The 12,736-nt window shown below is 46.7% G+C and overlaps 1 protein-coding gene across 2 annotated transcripts in view; it reads left to right on the top strand.

The window, feature by feature from the left end:
• Positions 1–9,940, top strand: part of LOC310690617 (uncharacterized protein) — an 11,976-nt gene extending 2,036 nt beyond the window's left edge. For both annotated transcript variants that reach the window (XM_083469958.1, XM_083469959.1), the window contains exons 3-6: positions 4,335–4,403; positions 4,534–4,585; positions 6,068–6,104; positions 6,535–9,940. In XM_083469958.1, the coding sequence (XP_083326084.1) occupies positions 4,335–4,403; positions 4,534–4,585; positions 6,068–6,104; positions 6,535–6,571 (195 nt within the window). In that variant the 3' untranslated portion in view covers positions 6,572–9,940. The remainder of the gene's footprint in view (positions 1–4,334; positions 4,404–4,533; positions 4,586–6,067; positions 6,105–6,534) is intronic.
• Positions 9,941–12,736: the final 2,796 nt, after the last annotated feature.

The following is a 12,736-nucleotide window of genomic DNA, read 5'->3' as shown; positions in this document are numbered from 1 at the left end:
ACATGACTGCTATCCCTGCTCCCCCTGAAGCAGGCATAATTTTCCTTCTCATTGCCTTCTGATGAGACACCCTACCGGCCGGTGTGTGGATTTTACAATACGTCGGCATACTTTTCCTTCCCTTTGGATCTCTGGAGGAGGAAGGTCTGCTTTCATCTCTCCATGGAAGCAGCCTGGGCTTAACTCTGCCATGGCTTCTCCCTCTTCCTGTCCTTGTTTGCTGTTATGCCTTTGATGAGAGTCTGCCTTATCTTGGCACAACCTATTACATGCATGCACATTCTGAAGGTCTGGCTCAGAGATGGGTTGTTGTTGTTCCTGTGTTCTTCTTTGCCTGGTCCCTGCCTCCAACCCCCTCTTCCTCCCCAGATTTATGGATACGGTGCCAAAACTATACACCAGATAGAGATTTGTGATCTAGGGAGGCCCCATCTTCTACTTTACAGTCTTCGACTTGAAGGTGTCCTCTGTTTCAAGGGCTACGTGGTCCAGGTCTGTTAAACCACAGAGCCTAGGACTTGCCGATCAGAAGGTTGGCAGTTTGAATCCCTGCGACGGGCTGAGCTCCCGTTGCTCAGTCCCTGCTCCTGCCAACCTAGCAGTTCGAAAGCATTTCAAAGTGCAAGTAGATAAATAGGTACCGCTCCGGTGGGAAGGTAAACGGCATTTCCGTGCGCTGCTCTGGTTCGCCAGAAGCAGCTTAGTCATGCTGGCCACATGACCCAGAAGCTGTTTGCGGACAAACGCCAGCTCCCTCGGCCAATAAAGCGAGATGAGAGCCGCAACCCCAGAGTCGGTCTTGACTGGACCTAATGGTCAGGGGTCCCTTTACCTTTACCTAGTTAGTACAGCTAACCTGGGTCTTCCCCACCATGTTAAGATAGAACCATAGAATTGTAGAGTGGGAAGGGAATCATTCTAGTCCAGGGGTCTGCAACCCGCGGCTCCGGAGCCGCATGTGGCTCTTTTACATCTTTGCTGCGGCTCCGGGGCGGATACTAGCGAGGGAGGAGGCGCATTGTGCGCCCCGACACTCCTCACTGTGGCGGGCGCTGTACTGGCTGTGACGTCGCATGGGGGCGGTGCGTGTGTTAGTCACGCACCGTCCCAACGTCACCTTCCCGCCCGCTGTCAGTTTGCGGCTCCGGAGATATATTTGTTTGAAATGTCGCAATGGTTTTGTGGCTCCCAGTTGTTGTTTTTTCTTCGGACCGGGTCCAAGTGGCTCTTTTTGTCTTAAAGGTTGCAGACCCCTGTTCTAGTCCAACCCCCCCCCCCCCCACAATGCAGGGATATTCAGCCGTCCCACAGAGGGATAGAAAAGAAGTTGGAAAAGAAGTTTACGAGCTACAGTATGGAAAATTTAACCAGGAACTACGAGCCTCCAGAATAAAGGGCATGTGCATAGTGCACCTCCCTTGGACCTCTGTGTTTAAAATGACAATTTAGCAATACACCAGTATTCCTTCGTGGGATGTGTGTGTGTGTGGAGGAAACATTTTATGATTCCTGGTATTGGTAGATGCACGATGAACAAATGCTGATTATAGATCAATATTTCTTGACTCTGTTTGCATCCCTCCGAGTTTGGCTTCGGGTCGATGTCAGTTTATTTGCTCACCAAGGGGTCAATGAACTCAAAAGCCTGCAGGAGCATGGCTTTTGGGCCGGTGGTCTGACAGTTTCGTATGTACTGCTGTGAAATAGTTTCATAGCCTGTTGACAAGGCGATGGAAAGGAACTTCACCCACGGGATTTCTGCTTTGTTGCGCCTGTTAAAGACACAGGAGCCTTCGTGGGCGATGGGGAAGGTGCCAGCTGTATCTTGAGGACTAGGCATTTGGGGCACAGGGAAGAACTAGGAAAGGGAGAGTACGTTTTGTGAATCATAGCCTGTCTCTTTTAAAAAAATCAGAATTGCGTGTCACTTTCTCCTGGAATTTCATGTGACTGCAGGAGTTTTACATACAGTACAAGTCTATGCCCGCCTGACGCTGATGAACTTCAACTCCCACCAGACCCAGCAAACAGGGCCAGTGGGCAGGGCTGATGGGAGCTGTAGTTCAGCAACACCTGGAGGGCCAGAAGTTATCCCATAGAGAGGGAGAAGAGAAAAGGATGGATGCAGAACTCAATGCAGGAAAGCGAGCTGTTTTGATTGAGAAAGCAGCTGAGGAACCTGCGATTTGGCAATTTCAGATCTTTTTTGCAGGGGCAAACAGGCTCAGAATCCAGAAACGGAAATATAGAACGAACTGCAAAATAATATTTTCAGTGGGGTTCTGGTGATGGTGGTTTCCTATGTGGTGATGAGAAGGATAACTATAGTGTTGAGGGACCAGGATGAATCGGAGAATTGCGGCAGAACTTCTTAGCATGCAGATGGTTCAGTCTCCCAGTAGGGTTGGCAAAGACCCCTGCCTGATGCTCAGAAGAGTCACTGCCAGTCAGGGTAGACCAATCAAAATGGACCAAAAGCTCCCTGTGGCTCTATTGGGACCCTCCAGGGTTATTGTGCATTCACGATTAGTTGCGCCCATTATGATATTGGGCCAGTTACACATGACCCCACCTTCAATACTGTTTACTTCTGCAAAAGTTTTGGAGTGGACATACTGCATACCCCACAAATGTCCTGGGAAAACTGGGACATCCCATTTTTTTCATGCAAGTGCATGAGGGCCATTTTGGGCACTGAGATCTTGCCGTGAGAAAAGTGCTTTTTCGGGGCCACGAATCTTGCGCCGAGCCCCAAAACGTGCATTTTGGGGGGAATGCATATTTTGGGCTCTGTGATCTCGCACGAGTCACATGACTCATGCACAGCCACAAAGGTGCGCATCTCGGTTTGGGGATTTAACATGTTGGAGGGTATGATACTGCTTCATTGAATCCCCCTTTTTTGGCATAAACTTTATTAGAAAAATACAAAACTTAATATCAAATATATTTTCCTCTCCTTTTTTGTCCAAACTAAGGCTGTGTTCTAAATACCATTAAAAAAAGCATAAAGACACTGCTTCATTTCCAACCAGTGCATGCCCTGTAACTTCCTGCTGCAGCTCTGTAACTTTTCATACTGCAAATGTTCTTGTTTGGGGTGCTTGTAGTTGTTGTTTTTGGTCCTTCTTTTGTTGTGCTATTGTCAGTGCTTTTTCTGGGGGGACGCAGGGGGACACATACCCCTAAACATTTGGTGAATCTTTGTACTTTTGCCCATTTACGTACTATATTTATTTTTCTCGATTTGAACTATAAAATGGTGGTTTTCTTGCATCAAAATGAGAGTACCCCTAAACACCTTTTTAGAAAAAAAGCACTGTCTATAGTGCAAGGTTGCCCTTCCAGATGGCAAGAATGCAAGAATGTCAGGGAACAACTAATAAAGGGAAATGTTGTATGAATTTACCACTAATGCACTAGTATTGCAACCGCAACGATATACGATATACAGTGGTACCTCGCAAGACGAATGCCTCGCAAGACGAAAAACGCGCAAGATGAAATAGTTTTCCGTTTTTTGAGTCGTTCCGCAAGACGAATTTCCCTATGGGCTTGCTTCGCAAGACAAAACGTCTTGCGAGTTCTTGCGAGTTTGTTTCCTTTTTCTTAAAGCCGCTAAGCCGCTAATAGCCGTGCTTCGCAAGACGAAAAAACCGCAAGACGAAGAGACTCACGGAACGGATTAATTCCGTCTTGCGAGGCACCACTGTACAATATCTTTATTGTCATTGTCCCATACAGAACAATGAAATTGAAAATCTACATAAAACCGTCAAAAACCCCTAAAAACTCTGAAACTCCATTTTAAAATACAATATACTATAGAGACTCCTTATACTGTGTTTAGAACCAGAATTGCATTTGCGTAGAAACTGTTTCTCAGACGGCTAGTCCTGGTCTTTATAACCCTATACCTTCTTCCAGAAGGCAGAAGCTATCCTGCGTACTATCCTGCGCTATCTTCAGTTTTCTTATGGCAACTGGAAGCATAGATTTGATCTAAGGTGGGGAGAGTGCACCCAATTATTCTCTCTGCAGTCTTTACAACCCTGGACAGCATTGTTTTTTCCCTAGCCGTGCAGCTCCCAAACCACACACACAGACCATTAGTTAATACACTCTCCACAGTACAATGGCAAAGTGCCATCAACAGGTCCTTTGAGAGATTGCCAAATACACCTGCAAAAAATAAACAAGAAATCCACCATTCTGAAGGCGTCACATGGCATGGGCAGAGTGGTTTGGTTGTGGCATGCAGAACAAGGAGAGCTGTGCTGAGGACTTGCCACCCAAACAGACTCAGCTAAGTTTTCCTGAATTTCCACCCCCAGGATTGTGACAAGTGTGACAAGTGCCCCTGCAAAGAAGGAGACAGCAGCGAATACTGCGCAAGCTGCCAGGTCGGTGCCACAAACTTGCCCTTCCCTCCTCCCCACCCCTCCCTTTGCCCCAGACTTGCTGCTCTGGTTTCGTGAACCTTAACCACAGCAGTGCCCTGCCGGCGGTAACTCCTTTTATCTCTCTCTGCAGTATTGCCATTTCTGTTACGTTTGCCCTGTGTGCGAGGCGGCCTGTGCACCTGGTGAGTTGGTTTCCCCCTTTGCGGCTTTAGCGTTGGCGTGGGCAGGTGGGATCTACCGGCAGACCTCTTGCATGATTTGTAGGAGACCCTGCAAGTTAGCAGTGAGGGAAAGCCTCTTTTCTAAGTTTGGCTACTGAGGTGAAGAAATATGTGGGTGGGGAGGAAGCAGGAGTGGGTTTTTGTATGGTAAGTCAGCGGCCAGTACACAAAACAAAGTCCTTGGCTAAGGACAGGGGTCAGCAAACTTTTTCAGCAGGGGGCCGGTCTGCTGTCCCTCAGACCTTGTGGGAGACCGGACTATATTTTGAAGGGGGGAAATTAACGAACTCCTATGTTTAGGGGTACACGTACCCCTGCGTACCCCCACTGGATTGTTATAACAAAATAAAGAAATCCCTATGGAAAAGTGTGTTTTAAAATTTCCTGCCCTCTGGCGCCATCTGGTGTTGCATGTTTATAGCACATCCAAATCGCTGTTTCTTTACTAACATTGACGATTCCCTTAACATTTTTTTTAGTTTTATATACAGTACAGAGCAGGAGTCTGCAAACTTTTTCAGTAGGGGGCCAGTCCACTGTCCCTCAGACCTTGTGGGGGGCCGGACTATTTTTTTTTGGGGGGGGGGTGAACAAATTCCTATGCCCCACAAATAACCCAGAGATTCATTTTAAATAGAAGTACACATTCTACTCATGTAAAAACACCAGGCAGGCCCCACAAATAACCCAGGGATGCATTTTAAATAGAAGGGCACATTCTACTCATGTAAAAACACACTGATTCCCAGACCGTCCACAGGCCAGATTTAGAAGACAATTGGGCCGGATCCAGCCCCTGGGCCTTAGCTTGCCTATCCATGGCTAAGGATATGCTCAGAGGACCCTATTCCTTAATTTTAGGCTACATGCACACCGTACGTTAAAAGTACATCCCCCCTCCCCAGAGTAATGGAAACGGTTGTTTGTGAAGGGTGCTGGAAACTATAGCTCTGTAAACCTAGGATTCTTTAATTTAAATGTGCTCTAAATGTATGGCGTGTACTGAGCCTAAGGGTATGTTTGCACCTGGCTCCAGTTTGTGGGTCTTGGGTTTTTGAGTAAAAATTGAAGTAGATCCGGGAAGCCTGCTGTCTGACCACCTCTGGGTTAGCAGATTGAGTGTCAGACTTGGACTGGGTGTGGGTGGCAGTGGCAAGGAAGGACCTGGGTTCAAATCTCAGCTGAGCCATCTAGCTCACGGTGTCGTCTCGGCCGACGTCGCCACATATCCCACTCAGCCATTCTTCACCCCCAGAATGATTGTGAGAAAATAGGCTGAACGGTCTATGTCCCTCATGCTCCTTGCCAAGAAATAAGCAATAAACACAGCAATAAACAACTTCATAAAGCTTGTTTTAATGGGGAGACGTAAGCGCAAGATGAGCAGATGGTAAGTGCCCTAGGAACAGCAAATCCTGATTTGTTCTGTTTTGTGTTTTTCAGGGAGCATCGTGGATGAATTATCTGGAGCCTTATTTCAGTAAGTAGCAGCCCTGGATCCCATTCAAATCCTAAGGAGAGGCAGGAGCTGAGCTCCAAAATCTACTTCCTCCCTTTTCCTTGTGTTGCAGACTCTACCCCTGCAGAGAGGACAGCCAGGATCCAGCAGAGATCCTGCAGCTTTAACCTCTAATCTTGTCTCAGCTTGCCACATAAAGCTGGGGAAACTCTTTTTTTCCGGCCCTCAGTTTTCTTCGTCTGTGAAATGGGAACAATATGAGGTCTCTCTGTCTTAAGGCATTCAGATCTAGGACAGGCATCTGTTTGGAAAGGAGACTGCCTGCTCATTCCACGTAGGCAGCTGTGGCCCCTTGGAGAAAGTGCAGGATAGGTGGCTGTTGACCAGAAATAAGCAAAAGGATTGTAATGAACGACCCTAATTTAAACCCTTTCTTCTCTTTTTCTTTCAGGACATTTGCCACCATCTTTGAGCAGCAGGAGCATTGAAGCGCCCCCTGGTGGAGAAACCAAAGTTAGGAGGGGGAGGGGGAACCAGGTGACCCTTGATTATTATTTTTTTGAGCCAAACTGCGTGTGATGGAAGATTCCACGATTCTTTCTTCCGGAGGTTGTTTCCCCGCCCATCATTGTCCTCTCAAAAACGTACCCCTGTTGTTTTTCTCCCATGGGGTCCTATTTATCCCCCACACCTGGAAAATCTGCTGGGAGTTGGTTTTGAGAGGATACCCGATGGCAAGAAGGGAGAGGGCTAAGCAGCTGGACTTTACCCAACCCCCTACTTCCAACTTCTGCCTCCCCCAGGACTTTTCGTTCTTAAAAAAGCAGCTGTTGGAAAACACACCATTTCAGAACTGGCAGTCTTGTGTAGTCTGGCTTTTATAATTAGCCGGGAGGCCATCCCAGGTAGACTGCGGCCTGATGAGCAAGAAGGGTGACCCGCATTTACTGAGCAAATCCACCCTGGGGCAAGGGATTACTAACACCTCAGTGATGTACGTTTCCCCAGCCTTTGAATAAGTTTGAGCAATAGCTCTCCTGAGCAATAGGTTTCCTGTTCATGCCTCAGCCCCTAGGCAGGGAATCTGTGGTTATCTGGATGTTATTGGACTCCAACTCCCATGATTCCCTCATATTGGCTCTGCTGGCTTGGCGTTGATGACAACTGGGGTCCAGCAACAGTGGGGCAGCTGCAATTTCCCCCTCTCAGCCTCAACTGAACAGGCAATGCGGCAACTCACACCATGCAATTTCGAACCTTTGGGCTACTTGCTGCAGAATTGCACACCGACCAGCTTCCAGATGTTTTCCTTTGAAATGTCTCTTCGGAAATGTTTGTGCCCGAAACCTTTTGAAAGCTTGATCTGTGGTGATGGTGTGGCATTACTTGTTCACAGATGGGTGTTGCATACGCTGCAACATTTCTTCAATGAAAATAGAGGTGTCCTATTTAGTAATAATAATAATAATAATAATAATTTCATTATTTATACTCTACCCATCTGACTGTGTTGCCCCAGCTATTCTGGGTGGCTTCCAACATATATAAAAAAACATAAGAAAACATTTAAAAACTTCCCCATACAGGGTTCAGATGTCTTCAAAAGGTTGTATAGTTACTTATCTCCTCGGCTCAGGGATCATTTAACTCCATACCCTCCAACATTTCTCGGATGAAAACAGGGATGTCCTAAGGAAAAGCAGGGCATTCCAGGATCAAATCAGAAACTGGGACGGCTTCTGTAAATCCAGGACTGTCCCTGGAAAGTAGGGACACTTGGATAGTCTGGTGTTGATAACTTGAGTCATCAAGGAATAAACGCAACTGGGTGAACCAGCTTCTAAATGGCTTTACAATGGCCTCATCACTCGCTTCACTGCTATTTTCTCCCCAAGGAATTCTGGGCATTGTGGTTTCTATGAAGATGCCAAAGAGTCTGTCGAGCGTCGCATTGTCTCCATAGCATTACCACAGTCCCTTTCTGATAAACCACAGGTGGGAAACCTTCCCCCCCCCCTTCCCCCAGTGTTACTCAACTACAATTCGCACCATCCTTGGCCATTGGCTATGCTTGCCGGGGCTGATGGGAGACGGAGTTCAGCCCCATCTGGAGGGCCAAAGGTTCCTGATTCATGCGATAAGCCATCCCGTGGCTCAGGCTACACTGGACTTTGCTAGAAACCCAAAAGCTGCTTTTTAAAATGATGTTAAGGGCTCCTGTGTATTAAATAAGTTCTCTAAAGCAGGGAATTTTTAACAGGCGTATGATAAAATGCCCTGCACTGCAGAAATGGCAAACCTGCTGCCTTTTGAATGTTGTTGGATTTTGGCTTCCATCGGTCCCAGCCAGCATAGCCAATGATCAAAGAGGATGGAAGTTGTAGCCCTTCGATATCTGGAGTGCTGCATCTTCCCATTCTTGCTGTCTTGGCCATCTGTCTTGAATGCTTTAGTTGAGATTCCAGCATGACAAGGGGGGGTTGGACTAGTTGACCCATGGGGTCCCTTCAAAACTATACAATTCTATGGTTCTATTCTGCACTGGCCCCTTTTCTCCTTGCACGTCAAGCTGTGCCTGGCGAATTCCCTTCATCCGCACAAACTGCTAGAGATACAGAAACGCTTTTGAATCTGCAGTTTTGTACAGATGCAGAACATTTTGCCAATCTTCTCCTAGGGCAGAATAAGCCAAAGTGAAGGCTTCCCCCCTAGCTCTCTCATCTGACCAGCATGGCCAACAGTCAGGGATTTGAGGAGTTGGGAGTCCAGCAACTTTTAGATGGAGCTCTGCTGGCTTACACTAGGGCTGTGGTCTAGGGCTTTTAGATGGAGCTCTGCTGGCTTACACTAGGGCTTGCCGATCAGAAGGTCAGTGTTCAAATCCCTGCAAGGGGGTGAGCTCCTGTTGCTCTGTCCCAGCTCCTGCCAACCTAGCGGTTTGAAAGCACGCCAGCGCAAGTAGATAAATAGGTACCACTGCGGCAGGAAGGTAAACAGTGTTTCCGTGCGCTCTGGCTTCCGTCACGGTGTCCCGTTGCACCAGAAGCCATTTAGTCATGCTGACAACATGACCCGGAAAGCTGTCTGTGGACGAATGCCAGCTCCCTTGGCCTGAAAGCGAGATGAGCGCCGTAACCCCATAATCACCTTTGACTGGACTTAACCGTCCAGGGGTCCTTTACCTTTTTACCTTATTAAACCATTATGGGAAATTCCAACTGAAATCTGGGTTGTTATTGCTGTGCAAGAGGAGCATGGAATGCAAATAAGAATCTGCCAAGCGATGCACGTTTGGCAGCTTCTTTTAGGAATTTAGAAGCAAAAGGATGCAGGACACTTTCCAGACAAGCTGTTTATTGAGTTTATTCGCTCGGATTTGTCCATGGGAAGGTTAGATGATGTCATCGCCTTGAAGCAAGCGTTATCCCACACTTTCATTGCGATTTCCCTTCATCACAAAAGGCCGTTTTTTTGTGGGGAAGCAGGTTTGTTGCACAATACCTTCCGATCAGTGGAAATTGTGCAACCCCCGAGTTTGCCATTATGTGGTTGAGTCCCACCTGGAACTTGTTAGTCTGGAAGTGCCCTAAAGGTACAAACAGGATGCTACCTGGCAGTGTATTTTTTCCAAGGAGCAAACTCTGTGTACACGAAGCCTGAAGACAAAACTGCATGTGGAAAAACACAGATTTCATATTTTGGGACTATCCTGCTTTGGCTCAGCCCAAAATCCTATCTCTCCCCCTCTCCTATCACGGATACTCCACCTCACCTGCCTTTTTTATTCTTAATTTATAGCCATTGCTTTGTCTTGTTTCCATGGAAAATAAAAACACGTCTTCTTTTTTTGCTTCCGACATAGTTGCTGTTTTTTCCAAAGTCTCTACCTATGGTAGAGTGAGAAATTGGGGTGAATGGGAGGGTATTTCTCCAGGTTTTAGAAAGGTTGTAATTAACCCATCTCCCCCAGGCTCTTCCCCTCTATATATTCCCTTCCCCAGTTTTTATCTCTTTGCTTCTTTTCCCCAGACACTGCTATCCCACAACTGCTTGGAGTGGAATTCTGAACACCACACACTCAACACATTCTTATGCCACTTTACCTGTCATCGTTCTCCCTAAAGAATCCTAAGATCTTTAAGTTAAGAGTTCTTAAAGAGACCTAATCCCCTAAAACAAAAACAAAAAACCCTACAATTCCCTGGGAAGAGGGAGTCATTGCTAAACCACTCTGGGAAATGGGGGTTTCCTAGCACCCTTAACAAACTACAACTCCCAGAATTCTTTGGGGGAAGCCATGACTGTTGAAGTGGTACAAGAGTGTCTTAAATGGCAGTTGTACGGTGGTACCTCGGGTCACAAACGCTTCAGGTTACATACTCTGCTAACCCGGAAGTAGCACAGTGGTACCCCGAGTTAAGTACTTAATTCGTTCCAGAGGTCCGTTCTTAACCTGAAACTGTTCTTAACCTGAAGCACCACTTTAGCTAATGGGGCCTCCTGCTGCCGCCAGAGCACAATTTCTGTTCTCATCCTGAAGCAAATTTCTTAACCTGAAGCACTCTTTCTGGGTTAGTGGAGTCTGTAACCCGAAGTGTATGTGACCTGAAGTGTCTGAAATTAAGAAATTTACCTCAGGATGAGAACAGAAATCGCGCAGCGGCAGCGGGAGGCCCCATTAGCTAAAGTGGTACCTCAGGTTAAGAACAGTTTCGGGTTAAGAACGGACCTCCGGAACAAATTAAGTTCTTAACTAGAGGTAACACTCTAGTTTCAGCAGTGCTTTTTTTCTGGGTGTATGCAGGGGTACGCATACCCCTAAACATTTTGTGAATCTAAGATTGGCCTCATTGAGGGGCAGTATGTCAGTATAAGTAGGAAAGTGAGAGTACCCCCTCAACATTTTTTAAGAAAAAAAGCACTGAGTTCCAGACATACAATGCTGTATCCTTGTTAAAATCTCAATATTCTCATTCACTCGTTATAGGCAATAATAGGCAGTCCTTTGCTGACTTTAACGCTTTCTCAAAATATTTTCCTCCGCTAGCTCCCCCTCCCCCCTTTTAATGGCTTGATTCCAATGTCTCTGCACTCCCCCCCCCCCAAAAAAAAAACCCACACCAGATGATAAAAAAATGGACAGCTTTTTAAATTGGAGATACACAGAATCCCTCCACACTTGTATTTTCCTGGTGGGTCAATTGCTGGGTGCGATCCTAATCGCCGTCTCTCTGGCTCACTCTTAACCAGGAGTTTGATAATAAATGGGACTGCTGCAAGATTCATTGGTGGATTTACTGCTCTTTGAAAGAGGCAGGGCAAAGAATTCAGGAATAACAGCACCATTCCTGCCCCACCACCAACAAAAATTGCCAAATATCTGAATTGCAAGACGAATTCTTCACTCAAGCGAGGCAGAACCTCAACTTTTCTCCTTCATGTGGTGGGGGCAAAGCAGACAGGGGGCTCATCCGGACTTCCTCTTGTGTTGCCTTTCTAGGCACCGGTTTGCCCTTGAAAGAGTTGTGCCTGAGCACTTTTATTTATGTATTTATTTGGCCGTGGCGCTTTCCGTGACCACTCGCTCTATACCACTGAATCAGAGCAAACCGCAATCCATGGGAAAACCCAAATTGCCGTTCGTTCCAATTCAGAGGTTAAGGAGAGGGGTTTTTGTGGGGAAAGTGCTCAGACAAAGAGCTTTAAAAAGTGGCCTGGGATGCCTAGGAAGCGTAGGGAAAAGATAAGTGTGGATGAGCCCAGGAAGTGCCGTAGTTTAGTCCCCTTAGTGTAAATAGTACAGAAGTGAGGTACTTTACTGCTGAAGTTAACACAGGAGTAAACTACCGCTGTTTGAAGAGGCGAATGTGAACACACCTTCCTCTCGATAATTTAGGTTCTGTGGGATGTGAGCTCATTCGCCTTTGTGACTTGTGTCAGTTCAAATAGGTGCCCAGGTGCTGATGTTTCCCCAGAAGGAGCAAGTCTCAAAATCTGGGCTGATTTTGGCTTCAAGTCACTTCCCTCTCCCTCCTTCCCTTGTTTGTTCTCCATAGGATCTTGGATCCGTGCAAGGCCCTGGCAGGGGGATGGAGACACGCTGCAATGTGTTGTTGCCCCAATTATCCTGCAAATGCTCCCTAACTAAGCACACCACACGACCTTGATGCTACATGGACTCAGAAGACTCGCTATGGATTGGGCAGACACAACCCAATAACTTCTCTTTATAGAAAACCTGGCAAAACACTCAACTTCCTTATGGACAGAGGAGTGGTTGCAAAGGGAGGGGCCTTTAAGGTGCAAAAAGCCTGGGGCGGATTTTTTTATTTTTGCAAAGCATATCTGTGTACCTTGGCAGTGGAGGATATTTTCTGCTCCTGTGGTGATGCGGTTTCCAAGGGCACAATTTTATTTTTGTTTGTTTAAATCCAAATAGGAAAGGAAAAGCAGCTGTTTATTAACAGGGGAGGAAATAAAGGTGTTTGTTCAGGAACACAGTGAGGAAAAGTTCAACCCAGTTTCCTGGGTGTTGTTGTTTTTTGCACCCTCAGCTGTGTCCTAAAATGGAACTCATTCCTATAGACTCCAATGGGAGCCGCTGAGAACTGAACCAAACTCCTGGCCACAAAACCCCATCTCAGGTTCTTTCT

This window comes from Podarcis liolepis (assembly GCF_965112155.1).
Source record: "Podarcis liolepis genome assembly, chromosome: 13".
Lineage (NCBI taxonomy): Eukaryota > Metazoa > Chordata > Lepidosauria > Squamata > Lacertidae > Podarcis > Podarcis liolepis.
The sequence above is the reverse complement of the archived record's forward strand: the minus strand, read 5'-3'. Positions and strand labels throughout refer to the sequence as shown.